The sequence below is a fragment of the Pyxicephalus adspersus genome, chromosome Z, assembly GCF_032062135.1.
Source record: "Pyxicephalus adspersus chromosome Z, UCB_Pads_2.0, whole genome shotgun sequence".
In the NCBI taxonomy this organism is placed as follows: domain Eukaryota; kingdom Metazoa; phylum Chordata; class Amphibia; order Anura; family Pyxicephalidae; genus Pyxicephalus; species Pyxicephalus adspersus.
The window spans coordinates 10,974,848-10,987,558 of NC_092871.1; the positions used below are offsets into that span (position 1 = coordinate 10,974,848).

Genomic DNA, 12,711 nt, shown 5'->3' on the forward strand with positions numbered 1-12,711 from the left:
ATGGCCCTGATTTATTAACCTCCCTGGCGGTCTGAATATATAAGTATTTTTAAATGTCAAAGCAGTACATTTGACATTTAAAAATACTTATTATTTTAAATTTCCCACCTGGTCCCGCCCCCCAGCCGCATGCTCACACGTCCCATTCCTGCCTGGTATCTGCGTCCCCTAGCCTCGCGTTCCCAATGTTTACACCCAGGGATGCAGATGCCAGGGAGGCATTGCCAGGGGACGCAAATGGTGGGTGGGCAATGTTAGCGGAAACCGTGGGCAGCGCTGGAGGACACCATGGGCACGTAGGGACCAGGTAAGCTTTCCAATTCCTTTTCCAATTCCACCCCCAGTGCGGCTCAGGGTTACCGCTTTTGGTACTGAAAATTACCCCTGAGTCACACTCGGGAATATATATCTATATCTCCAATATAAATACCCATGCATAGGTATAAAACACACACATTGGGTCTGATTTATTAAAGCTCTTCAAGCCTGGAGAGGATACACTTTCATCAGTGAAGCTGGGTGATCAAGCAAACCTGGAATACATCTGGTCTGAGATTGAAAATATTTGCTAACAATTAGCAAATGACTTCACTGATGAATGTGTGTCCTTTGCAGTCTTGGAGAGCTTTATTAAATCAGTGCCTATATATATATATATATATATATATACACATATATATATATACACACACACACACACACACACACACACACACCACACAGGCTCACTGGCCACTTTATTAGGTACACCATGCTAGTAATGTGTTGAACCCCATTCACCCCATTATTGAACACATTCATATCCCACTATACCTGTATACATTTTTTTAAAATGACAAAGCTTATTTACATAAGAAAGTTTGTATTTCCAGAGGTGATTCTAAAATGAATAAAGGTCACACTTGTATATTACTTGTCCTGTCTGGTTCATATGAGGTTAAAGTTACATTTTAATAAACTGAGCTGTAGTTTAGGTTTATTTACCCTTCCATCCAGCACTTTATGGCAGCTTGGGGGATGAGTCACTCTTAACCCTCTGTGGTAAAGTAATTTGCAGGAGACAGAAGTGAATACTGTAGATCTTTATTCAGTGCTTAGGACTAGTTACATATTTACTCATAAAAAACATTTAGACTTCATAAAACAAAAAAAACACTTTTTTTATAACCTGATTTCAAACTTATCGCCACAAGTAAATGATGTACAACACGTTGCAGGTCTCAAGCGGGGAAGTCATGAGAGGGCAATGCAGGCTGTAACAGAAAAAAAAAGTAATGCTCCATTCAAGAAAGGATTATTGAGAGGCTCGGGATCCCTGCTAGGTATTGGACTTCTTCAAAATGGCTCACACAATTTCCGACGTGGTGACTACGGACAAGTATGACTCAACACACGGAAAATGGACGACATTAAGAGGTGACGGCTACGTGGGCCATATAAATAGTGGCCGGGTGAACTGAGGCAGCAACGTGCATCATGGGGGGTGCAGGAGTGGGACATGGCTTCAGTGCATCAATATGGAGGCATTTTAAAAAATGGCAGAAAAGGCGCAAAAGGCTTTTAACAGTGCAAAGAAAGAGGGCGGAAGGCTTCAAAGGTTATCCATAGTGTTAACAAAAGGTAGAAACTTTGAGGGTTGGAGGAACGGCAGGAGCGTTTCTCCGAGCCAATGGTTTTCCCAAATGGGGCCTTGACAATCACCCTTGTGGAGGTACAGGGGACTGAGCTTAAAACGGCAGGTGGCTCAAGTTACGTTGTTCAAAATGGCTGACCTTCTTTATGCATTAATGGGCCACCACATCAATCCAAGCACAACACGGCAGGGCAACCTCCCCAAATCCCAAATCATTTCTGAAATCAGCAGGTTTTAACCTAATAAATTGAATGTCTCTGTTTTATTAAAAAATAATTAAAAAATTAATTTAAAATATATTACAGCGATTTTGACACTTCAAACATGGTGGTCACCAGAATAGGGAAAAGCCCATCTCATTACAACTTACCTAAAATCAAGATGACATGGTTTTAAAATTAATTAGTGTTCAAAATGGCCTCTGAGACCAAAGAGACCGACGTCCAACTGGCTATTTCCCAACTTCAGACGTTATTAGTGTTCTACGCAGAAGTTTTTTTAGGCAAACAGTCACAACCGGCAAAACGTCAGCCAAGGACGGTCCAAGCTTGCAGCTTTCGAGACCACTGTGGGAGACCTTTACTCAGTATAGATCCATTAGTGTTAACACAGGGCACCGTCCACAACAAGCGCTGACACAACAGACTCCATCTTGAATAAAAGCGGCCATTTCTGACTCCTTTCTGATTCAAAATGGCAAAAAAAGGCAAGAAGCTCTACGGTTCAAAAATGGCTTAGCCAAAAAGGCTATGGCATAGAAGCATTTTGGTCCGCGCAGGATCAAAATGGGGGCATATTTCAAGAGATACTCATTGTTCAAAAATGACCACTCTGGGCAGGCTTTGGCATGACAGACTCCATCTTGACAAAGGTCATGCAGTCCTTCAAAAAAAACTTTCTAAGACGGTCCATTTAGAAGCTAAAACGGCTGTCCCTGTAGCCAGGTGCTGAGCTGGCTCCTCCCCGATCCTTGCCGTACTTCTTCACTCAGCAGGCTCCATTGGGTGGGTGGAGCATACTCTGGTAAAGCTCGGAGCGAAGGAACCGTGGGTAGGAATCCCGTTCCATCAGGCCGTAGATTCTGCGCTGAGCTTCGTCAAATGTTGAACGTGTGGGGACCAGGAGGTTGTTTTCGGTTAGCTCCCTAGTGCTGGCGTCCAAATTGACCTGCAAAAATGGGAAATTTTAAGAGAATTACATTTTGTTCATATTATTTTTAAGTCAAGAACTACACCAAACAATGCGGCTAAATTGGCAATGATTCAATGGCAACAAACCATGGTGCAAGCTACACAGGTATCAGTGACATAATTTGCTACAGCATTCTTCCTGAGTAGCTTACCCTGGAGGCAGGGCTACTTATAGGATGGGGGACAAACTGGGCTATTGCTCAGAACTCCCACCTTCCCCAGGACCCTAAATAGCTGAATGTTAGAAGTGCAGGGATCTGGAATCCGGTGGATTTTTGCCCAGGGTCCCAATGAACTCTAGGCGGACATAAAAGTCAATTATTAGCAATGTAAGTACCTGCATTTGACCTAGTATCAACCTCATTTCCTGTGCAGCCAATCAGAGATCTGAACAGAAAGACTCAGGAAAAGAAAGATGAGGAAAGAAAGATGGGATTATCACAATGCTGCTTTCCTTATAATTCCATTCTAAGGCTGGGGACAGGTCCTTGACAGCCTTGGCTTAAAAAAATAGGTTGAACAATGATGGCAGTCATTCAATTAAGAAGAATTAGGACATCTTGTGGCAGTAAAAAGTACTGCAGGTGCTAGTTCAATATCGAAGGTGAGCACTGACGAATAATTCATCAGGTTATTAACATTTTTGTTTTTTATTTGAGTTCCCATGTTTTTGGAAAATATTTTAGCAGTAGGCCATCTTTTGTCACTACACCACTTTTATTGGATATTATGTTTATTTTCATGTATTCTGGAACCATTCCACATTCATAAGTTAATATTGTTAATCTTTGTCATGCGCCAGCAGTTTCTGTTTGGAGTCCAGAGCTGCATTGCTTCCCTTTATATGAGGAGACAAATGTAATGTAGCCAGTAGGAATGCACACACCCAGTTTAATAGCCCTGGCTCATTCAGGGGAAAAGTTTTCCTCAAACACATAAGCAAGCCGGTCAAGCAACTCAAACCGAAAGCCAAAATAAATACTTAAAATAGGAAACGCTGCCTTTCTTAGGGACTGAAAATTTCTTAAAACCTCAAAACATGATTTATTTCCAGTATAAAAAGACAGCTAAAGCTACTTCTAGTTCATTCACACAATATAATTCTCATTTTCCATAATTTAAAGAATGAGACTGTGGGGAGAAAACAGTTACTGTAGATATGTATACATAGGCTGAAAATACATTAAGTCCATCAAGTTCAACCATTAGGGAAATAAACATATCCCAGATATAAAACCCTATGGAAATGGATGATCCAGAGGAAGGCAAATGAAAACCTTATAAAGCACTGTTCAGATTGTCAGCCATATTGCTAAGCAATGTTGCAGTTTTGCACTATTCTGTATATCCAGCACCCTCATGGGGTAATGACAGAACTCATTGTCACAATACAGAGATGCCATGGGGAACACAAAGTCAATATTGGTGTCGTCCTCACACCTTTGCTGGGAGAAAGTCTGTTCATGTGGCTCAGTAGCTCAACCCCTAAATTTACATACCAAACAGAATGCATAACTCATCCCCTCTCCCCTCTATATATATATATATATATATATATATATATATATATATATATATACATACACATACACACACACACACACACACACACACACATACACTCTATGGGTTCTATTTATAAAACAGGGAGTCAGACATTACCTTGTGGGAATCTTCCAGGTTTATGTGTATTAGTTCCCACCAATGAATTTTTATTATTATTATTGTTAGCCTCTGCAAAAAGGTTACCATTGAAATTTAACTCAGAAGGCTACAAATAGAGAAAGAGGCATAATTTCATTCTTTTCCTAAATTAAATGTAGAAATATTTTTTTATGCCTCTTTCTCTAATAATAGCTTGTTCCAGATTGAAAAACCTCTTTGTTTCCATATGAAAAGGGTTCATATCTAAGGAGAAGGAAAAACTTCCTAATTTTTTAAAATAAACTTCAAGGTTGGCCCGCGACTTTGTTAAAGTTTTTAATTTTGTCCCTCTGTGTATTTGAGTTTGACACCCCTGTTTTAGGGAATGTCAGATTGCCTGTTTTATAAATAGAGCTCAGTGTTCTCCCCAGCCCTTTTAAGCCGTGCGCACCACCCGGCACTTTTCAGTAACTACTCAAAAAAAGCCGGGTGGTTACTGAAAAGAGCTGGGTGGTGCGCCCAGATAAACAGGACTGGAGGGAACATGGAACTCTAGTTGGGCCACAATACAGAGGTCACTGCCCGCTCTAGATTAGGCTTTATTGCTATTAAGATAGAACTATACTTTTAAATTTTTTAAAATAAAACAATTCCTGGGCAGCACAGTGGCTCAGTGGTTAGCACTGGTTCCCAGGTTGAAATCTTGGCAACGAGACTATCTGCATGGAGTTTGTATGTTCTCCCCAGGTTTGTGTGGGATTTCTCCCACATTCCATAAACATGCAGTTATGTTATTTGGCCTACCCCCAAAAGTTGACCTTAGACTGTGGTAATGACATATGACTGAGGTAGATTGTGAGCCCCTTTCAGGGACAGCTAGTAACAAGATCATGGGCTTTGTACAGTGCTACGTAATATGTTGGTGCTATATAAATACTGTGTAATAATAATAACAATTTAATCAGGCAGGTTGTTAATTGCAGCTACAGGCCTTTCTGCAAAAAACATATTTCCTGCCAGTATGTGACCTTTTCTGTAATGTACACGGCATACTCGGCTGCTGGGAATATTCCAGCCTGGCCAATAAGGATGGCCGAAAATCCTGAATCTGGACCAGTTAAAAGTTATGTTTTCCATGATGCAGTGGGATAGGTGAAGGATGTGAACAGGCATGTCATTGATTTTTATTGCCGATAGAACATCCCTTCTACAATACAGAACCTGCCTGCTCACTGCTTTTCTGCTGCAATGTGAAGCCGCTATAATTTTGCAAAGAAATAAAAAAAAAAAAATAAATAGTAATGCATAATGTCAACCCGGAGGCATTTCCTTCACTGGTATACAGAATGCCCTCCGGAATGTCCTTTCCTGTCTGTACCATTGATTCACTAATTTTTGTCAGAAGTTGGCACGGTAGTAAAATTTTAGGAATTCCCTGCAAAAGGAATTCCATATTTGGTGAGAGACGCCATATGGCTTGCCTACTACAGGGATGCAGAAACTGCAGCTTTCCCTATTAGAACATGGAGACAATTTGGCCAGGCAGTTATAATGAAGCTGAACTTCTATTAGATACAACAGACATGATTTATTAGAGCTCTTCAAGGCTGGAGAGGATACACTTTCATCAGTGAACCTGGGTGATCTAGCAAACCTGCAATGGATCTGGACCAAGATTTAAAACATTTGCTAGAAAATAGCAAATGACATTGAAGAAATCCATTCCAGGTTTGCTAGAACACCCAGCTTCACTGATGAAAGTGTATCCTCTCCAGGCTTGGACAGCTTTAAAAAATCAGGCCCATTGTTTATGAGTGGCATTGTAATGCACACTGCAAACCTGGAATAGATTGCTTCAAAGTAATTTTCTATTTGCTAGAAAATGTTTTGAATCCTGGACCAGATGCATTCCAGGTTTGCTGGATCACCCAGCTTCACTGATGAAAGTGTATCCTCTCCTGCCCTGGAGAGCTTTATTAAATCAGGCCCAATGACAGAGACCACAAATGTACCCACTTATAGAGTCCAGTACTAAAAGTAATAAAACAGATTCTTTAAAAAATAAAACCACGCTCATTGTCAGAATATGGGCTTCATGTAAGGCTGCGCATACAAGTTGGACTTTTGTTGTTGGAAAGGATTCTTTCCACGATTCTTTCCAATGACAAAAGACTGAAAGATGCCTGAATGAGCATTGTACATACAGCACTGTTCTGCTCTATAGGGGGGGGGGGAGGAGAACAAGTGAGCAGCACCCAGATGTGCACGCTCTCCTTCATTTACATTGAGGTCGTTCGTCGATCCATGAACGACCGCTGTACACACATCAGATTCCCATCTGATACTAGCCCTGAAGTCATAATCTAATGAGAATCATCTGACGTGTGTACATGGCCTAACTCCCAGAAAGTTGGTGAGGGTGACCTTCACTGAATAAAAGCTAGCAAGCAAGTGGAAACAAATTTCAGAATAAATCGCATTGCTTAAATCAGAACTATAATTCTGCATTCAAAAACTGCAAGCAGGTAGGATTTTTATTTATAGTAGAATTATAGTTCTGATTTAGGCAAATTCCTGATATACTGGGCATCCAGGCATCCCTAGGGACTGCTGGGACTGATTGAACTCCCATGCATGTGTGCAGAATTTACATCCTGGCCAAAGTAAGATGGCAAAGATCTGATGCCGGAAAGCGTAACGGATGAAGATGGCACTGCCAGGATTGTTCAGGCAGGTATTTTTATTGATTGCAGAAGAGACATCTCCTAGATTGTAAGCTCTTCGGGGCAGGGTCCTCTCCTCCTCCTGTGTCACTGTATCTGTCTGTCATTTGCAGCTCCTATTTAATGTACAGCGCTGCGTAATATGCTGGCGCTATAGAAATACATTTTATTATTATTAATATTAATAATAATAATAATAATAATATTATTAATAGTTTGTCCCTTCTGCAACAAACCGGCTTGCCTGAATTTTTTAATTTTTTACATTCCTGCTTTAAAGCATACCTAAATTTAAAATTTTTACTTTACATAAAAGGGAAGACAACCCTTTTATTTAAAGGGTGTGCAACACCCTTTTTTCCCCATCTACATCACCCGATCCCGCACCTGCGCAGTGTGAGATCGGGTGATGCAGGAAGAAGAATCCGGAAGAAGATGTTGGAGTACAGATACTGGGATGACACAGGACCCAAATGAAGAAACATTCTGATGGATCTGCAGGATTAAAGGAAGGTGTTTTTTTATTTTGGGTTTAATTCTGCTTTAACTGCAGGGTGAGGTCATCGGCTATTCAAATCAGAACTTCAACTTCAGATTTGACCTTTTTTCTTGGTGTTCCACTTAAATTCTATGAATTCTCCTGCCAATAACAAACAAGCCAGAAAGAGATACAGAAAGGCGAGATAATAGAAAATCTTCATTCTGGACGGGGTGCAATAGCAACTTGTATGGAATTATCTCACAATCCTTTGCATTCAGAAAAATTTCAGTACCAAATGCTCAGAAATGTGAATGAGAGATCAAATGATCTTTTGAAAGATGAACATCGGATTTCACACGCCAACGCATCAAAACCTATCCGGAAGAAGGCGATAGCGCCGTGCATGGAGCGAAGAATTCAGAAATGCTTCAGGAAAAAAAATTGTTAACTTTCACGGCAATCAATTACCCATTTTTATTTTTGACTGAAATAGGAGACCCCGGGACCCATGTCTGCCTATCATGTGACACATACGAGTCATTGTGAATTTTACAGTCTTGTCATCTGTAAGGCCTCCTGCAACAAATAAACCGTAGCAAATGAAACCCAGATTTAGGGCAGAAAGCATAAAAGACCGTTGGGCCACTGGGAGGGTCATTCGAGTCTGGTTCACACGATTGCATTGTATTCTCTCCAATACGGGTTTAACACTTATACTGGGCATAAAGTGGACCTGTCATTATTTAAAACATTGAACACGGATAAATAGGACAAGGGGGAACAAACTACATAATGGTAGATTTCTTCTGCCTCTTGCCATCCCCAGGCACACATATGAGGACATGTTCAGAAGGTTGTTTAACTACTGCAATGGGGAAGGGTTTTGATTGTAACCAGCTAATAAGCATTTTACATGCCACAGTGTCCCTGAGCATTGGTGCTGGTCAAAAGGGGTACCAGACAGGGGTAATGTGTGCTATTAAAGAAGATATAAAACCCAAAAAATTAATAATTTGCTAAAGTACTGTGAATCCTAAACAGTTGCTCTTTTCTCGTTTTTTTCATTCCTTGTTGTATCTTACTGCTGCTGACCTCATGCAGCCTCTCTGCAGCCACCTACATATACTTCAGCACTGGCTGCATGGCACATTCGATGAAAGTTTCCTGAAAGCTGATTCACACTTAAGTGGTTTGTTGTGGTGCATAAAATGTACGCACATTGAGATGTGCTGCATTGAAGTCTATAGGCTTGATTTACGAGGGGGTGCCGAGTTCCTGGCTTTGCCCCCTTCCAGATGAAATAGAAAAATGAGTGTGGGGGCATATGACAGCCTAATATCTTAGTATGTAACTGTGCAAATATCAGGTCTTTGCGATTCTTAAAACTGTTCTTTCTTTTAGTGAGAAGCTGTGATGGCAGAGGCACAAGCAATTTTCTCATTGTTGGATTTACGGGCCGTCATGAAGTTTTTGTTTCTCCAGGGAAAGTCAGCAAAGGACATTCACACCGAGATGTCACAAACACTGAGGGAGAAGTGTCCTTCCTACAGCAGTGTCATAACCTGGATATCTCGTTTCAGGTCTGGGCATTTCACCGTTGAAGATGAGCTCCACAGTGGGCGCCCCCAACCTCAACTGACCCGGCAACCTGCAATGCTGTCCATGAGCTGGGCAAGCTTTCAGCGTAGTGGGTGCCGAAATGTTTGAACAGTGATCAGAAGAAGCAAGGAGTTGAAGCATCCAAAGCCGTCTTGCCCCATTTTGAAGCTGCACAGGACATTTTGGCTAGGTTAGTGACTGAGGATGAAACCTGGCGCCACATCTACGATCCTGAAACCAAGGAACAGTCAAATGAATGGTGTCACAATCGGCCAAAAAAGGCAATTATGACGAAACGCAGTGGAAAGTTGACCAAAGAGATTCTTTTTTTTGCAGGACAAGGCACCTGCGCTTACATCCAACGTTGTGGCTGCCATATTGAACACCCTGGGTTTCCAATTGGTCCACCATCCCCCTACTCACCTGACCTGGCCCCTTCGGACTATTATCTGTTCCCTGAATTTGAAGAAACACCTGAAGGGGCAAGGTTTTAAAGGACATTTCTGACGTCAAAGATGCTGCTGAGAGCTGGTTTGCGGCCCAACCAAATGAATTTGAATGGTCTAGAAAAGCTGCAACTACGCTGTACCAAATGCATCAGTCTCAGGGGGGAATATGTTGAACAAATGTGTTATTTCATAACTCTGGCTCTCTTCTTTCTGGGCAAAGACAGGAATTTCTCAGCACCCCCTCGTATTAAAGCTCTCCAAGGCTGGAGAGGATAGACTTTCATCGGTGAAGCTGGGTGATCTAGCAAACATGGAATGGATTTCTTGAATGTAATTTGCTATTTTCTAGCAAATGTTGAATCTTGGTCCAGATCCATAGCAGGTTTGCTAGATCACCCAGGTTCACTGATGAAGGTCTTGAAGAGCTTTAATAAATCAGGCTCAATGTGTATGAGTGGCATTGTCATGCACCACGCTGTACATAGGTGCAAAGACTCTTTAAACATTGCACAGGTATAAAAGGGCCCTTATGGTGACAGCAATGGACCATGCCTGCATAAAAAAAAAAAAAAGGGCCACTTGCCAACTTCATCACAAGTAAGTGTGACAATGAAAAGGCGCAGCTGTGAGAAAAGGACAGTATATATTGTCATTGTATAACATAAAAGGTATTAATAGAAGGATCACTGGGAATTATTATAATGAAAGCTGGAGATTTATAAAGATTAAATCTGACATTTAACCCATATATGATATTTTACTGATTGAGTTTTTATATACTTTAAACTGAGAGAAAATAAAAACAATAAAAAATGAAAGCAAATATATAGAAAAGTCTAAATATATATGATCCTTGATTTGATGTCCTGCAAAAACAGAGTTGCCCTTTAAGAGAACAGTGGAAATCTTGGAGCCGATTCAGCAGGATAGCGGAGATCTGAGTGATTCATTTCACACCGACTGCCGGAGAAAAGGAAAAGCGGAGTAAAATAAACATCATTTCTAAGCCTGGGACTCTTTTTAAGAGCGTGTTTGTCATCGGAAAAGTATGCCCTTTAAAGGCGAAAGTGAGAGAGGCTGCAGGCGGCCTCCTATGACAAGGAACGATCAACATTCGCTCCCTGACATGCGCGGGGCAGCTTCAAGCTGTGATAACAGTTTATTTACTGCACTTGCACTGAGCGTTTAAAGACCATTATGGGGATATTTTTATACTGTGGCGGTGAGATCCGTCGCATTTTTCTTTTTGCTAAAAGTCACGATGCTTAAAACTGAACTCCAGGCAAACAACTGCATGCAAAGATAATATACACAGCTGTCTGAGCTGCTAAAGGATTTGGAATTCTGTCCAGACATTTTTGCAATTCATACACCTCGGTCAGGCAGGATAGAAAGGAGCGTGAGATTGTTTTGCCTGCCGCTGTCTCACCAGCGGTGGGATTGCTGCTTGGGACATTGCAGGTAGCAGAAATACTCACCTGCCTGTATGTCTCCTTTCCTTTGCTGACTGGATAAGCTAGGCATTGATCTCTCGCCAGTGACTTGTTGCAGTATTTTCACCACCCAGGGACCGATGCCGCCAGCAGGTGAGGGTGTGACACATACAAACAGGTGAGTGCTGCCCCTACAAATTTTAGCAATTCTCTTGCTGTAGTAGCATTCACCTTGCAGTGCCCCCTTTCCCCTGGAACTGGAATAAACACAATAAAACCTTACAACCACCCTCACCACTACCCACAGCTGTGCTGTCTTGGGATGCCAGTGACGGTTTCAGAATAAATCGGCGCAAAAGTGGAGGCCCCCAAATGTGCCCCATTCCAACTTCCTGCATCCCTTTCTATTCTGTCAATTAGTGCCCTGGAGAAGAAGGGGGTACTTGATAACTGCCCAGTTTGCCCTACCCTAAAACGGTCCATGTGGGATGCATGCGGGCCCTCATTGTTCACATGTACAGTGAAAGACTAGTGGTCCTGCATTGTATGTGATAACTTTGGAAAGCCTCCTATTGTGTGATACTTCCCCCACCTCCTAGATTATAAGCTTTTCGTGGCAGAGTCCTCTCCCCCTTCTGTGTCATTGTCTGTAGCTGTCTGTCAATTGCAACCCCTATTTAATATGTTGGTGCTATATAAATCCTATATTAATAATAATAATAATAATAATAATAATAAAAAAAAAGCCATCTGAGCAGCAACAAGGACCACTTGTGTAAAAGGGAGGAAGTCCATAGTCATGTCCCATAATTTGCTAATGTTCACATGTTCCATATTAATTCCTAATAAAGGCTACATTTAGATAAAACGTCCACTTTTATTACACTTGTGGGCCTGGCCTAACACATTTGACATGTGTCCCTGAAACACAGACTGCATTATCTCCCAAACTGCATAACATGCTCTTAGTGTGACCTTCCAAGCCATTAGCAAACGTGCAATCATTGCCACCAGGGACGAAGACAGAGGAGTCCTTTCCTTGCAGGGGATTAGTGTCATTAATAATGACAAATCCTCAGACATAGAGCACATTCCTGGAGAAGATACTAAAAGCCATTATTGACAGAGCATCCCATAATGGCAGATTATCCCCTGACACCTACAATGTCCATCCCATCTTCTTTCCAACCAAGGAAAACCATCAAAGGAAGGTCATAAATGGTAATATTGTTTTTGATCTAATCACTATGGCCTTGCTGCACTGGGTCCCAGCTTGAATCCTGGACAGGACACAACTTGCATGGAGTCGGAATGTCCTCCCCAGGTTTGTGTGGGTTTCTATTTCCTGTTGTGTCTAGTTTCCTCCTACATTTTTTACACAGGGTAACCCTTGAATTACCTTTTATGTCTTCACGGTGCACCTACTAAAAATGTAATCCACAGTTCACAGTGCATTAGTGTGGTGGTCAGTGGGCAGAATGTCTCTTACATTGCTGGCCATTGGGAACAATGTCACCCTTACAGAGAGACAAAAAGATCCTTAGTGTCTATTAAACTGA

General features: G+C 41.6%; 1 protein-coding gene across 2 annotated transcripts in view; it reads right to left on the bottom strand.

Moving 5' to 3' along the window:
* Positions 1 to 1,067: 1,067 nt before the first annotated feature.
* LOC140343191 (regulator of G-protein signaling 3-like) overlaps positions 1,068 to 12,711 on the bottom strand; it is a 67,407-nt gene continuing 55,763 nt past the window's right edge. For both annotated transcript variants that reach the window (XM_072429738.1, XM_072429739.1), the window contains exon 7: positions 1,068 to 2,800. In XM_072429738.1, coding sequence (XP_072285839.1) covers positions 2,621 to 2,800 — 180 coding nt within the window. In that variant the 3' untranslated portion in view covers positions 1,068 to 2,620. The remainder of the gene's footprint in view (positions 2,801 to 12,711) is intronic.